Genomic DNA, 1,384 nt, shown 5'->3' with positions numbered 1-1,384 from the left:
TTTAGGGTTTAGGGTTTTGTGTGTAGGCTGCGGACCGCCAGCAGCTACCTGAACTTATGAGGGAGGTTTGTTGCCTCGCTTGTTATATGCAAGACATTGAAGGGTTTATCAAAAAGCTACTAGAGGTTAGGGTTTAGGGTTTAGGGTTTAGGGTTTAGGGTTTAGGGTTTAGGGTCTAGGGTTTAGGGTTTAGGGTTTAGGGTTTGTTGTTTTCTCCAAGGTTTACAACCGTCGTTGCTTGTTCTAGGGTTTAGGGTTTAGGGTTTAGGGTTTGTTGTTCTTCCACGGTTTATAACAGTGGTCGCCTAGGGGATTCTTGGTTTAGGGTTTAGGGTTTAGGGTTTAGGGTTTAGGGTTTGGGTTTGTTTGGCGTCTTTGCGTTTCCCCCTTCACTTTCGTTGTTTATTTATTTATTAATTAATTAATTTATTTCTTAATTAATTAATTAATTTATTTATTTATTTATTTTTTATTTTTTTTATTTGTTTGTGTGTTGTGTACAGTGTGAGCTGGAGTGTATAGGCAGCTTACCTGTATCTTTATTTTTGTCTGTGTCTTCGTTGGTGGTTATTTTATTTAATTCTTTTTTTTCTGTGTCTTCTCCTCTTCTCCTTTTGGACGATCGGCGGTGGTTTTTTACTCTTTTGGGGCCCCCATTGAGTGCTGTTGCTGCTGCTCTTGCTGCAGCAGCAGCAACAGCAGCAGCAGCAACAGCAGCAGCAGCAGCAGCAGCAGCAGCAGCAGCAGCAGCAGCAGCAGCAGCAGGAGGAAGAAGAAATAGATGATAGTGTGATTGAGGCCCCTTTAGAGTTATTTGTAAATTTATTAACACAAACAAAGATAAGCTCAATACCAGCCCCGATTCGTTTTTTATTATATTTATATGTAGATAGTATAGAGATGCATGCGCAGCAGCAGCTGCTGCAGCAGCAGCAGCAACAGCAGCAGATAGATTGGGGGTATCAAGCTGCTTCTTCTCGGTTTCCTTCTGTCCCTCCAGCAGCAACAAATAACATTTCTGCTGCTGCTGCTGCTGCTGCTGCTCAGCTGCTGCTGTCTTCGTTCTTTGTCTCTTCTCTCCGTCTTATGCGTACAGAAGCCCTAAAAGCAACAGAACAAGCAGCAGCAGCAGCAGCAACAAGCAGCAGCAGCAGCAGCAGCAGCAGCAGCAGCAGTGGGGGTAGAAAAAAAGGAGAGTTTATATATCTTTCTGTGCCGCCAGAAGAAAAAAATAAAAACTCAAGAGAGATAGGAGGAGACAAAGCAAATATATTTTTATTAACAAAAAAATATTTGTCTCCTTTACGGGCTCTAGATAAAGGCATAAGAAAGCTTAGTTTTTATATATTTGATGCTGCAGTGCATGCAGCAGCAATAGAGAGAG

The 1,384-nt window shown here is 42.1% G+C and overlaps 1 protein-coding gene across 1 annotated transcript in view; it reads left to right on the top strand.

Annotated features, from left to right (window-relative positions):
• The window catches only part of EMH_0004680 (uncharacterized protein), a gene marked incomplete at both ends in the record, with an annotated part of 2,987 nt that extends 1,803 nt beyond the window's left edge, over positions 1-1,184 (top strand). The window contains 3 exons of the mRNA XM_013496892.1: positions 27-65; positions 688-809; positions 1,097-1,184. Of these exons, the coding sequence (XP_013352346.1) occupies positions 27-65; positions 688-809; positions 1,097-1,184 (249 nt within the window). The remainder of the gene's footprint in view (positions 1-26; positions 66-687; positions 810-1,096) is intronic.
• Between the last annotated feature and the right edge of the window lie 200 nt (positions 1,185-1,384).

The sequence above is a fragment of the Eimeria mitis genome, genomic scaffold (assembly GCF_000499745.2).
Source record: "Eimeria mitis Houghton genomic scaffold, Emh_scaff236, whole genome shotgun sequence".
NCBI lineage: Eukaryota > Apicomplexa > Conoidasida > Eucoccidiorida > Eimeriidae > Eimeria > Eimeria mitis.
This window is presented reverse-complemented; position numbering and strand designations above follow the sequence as displayed.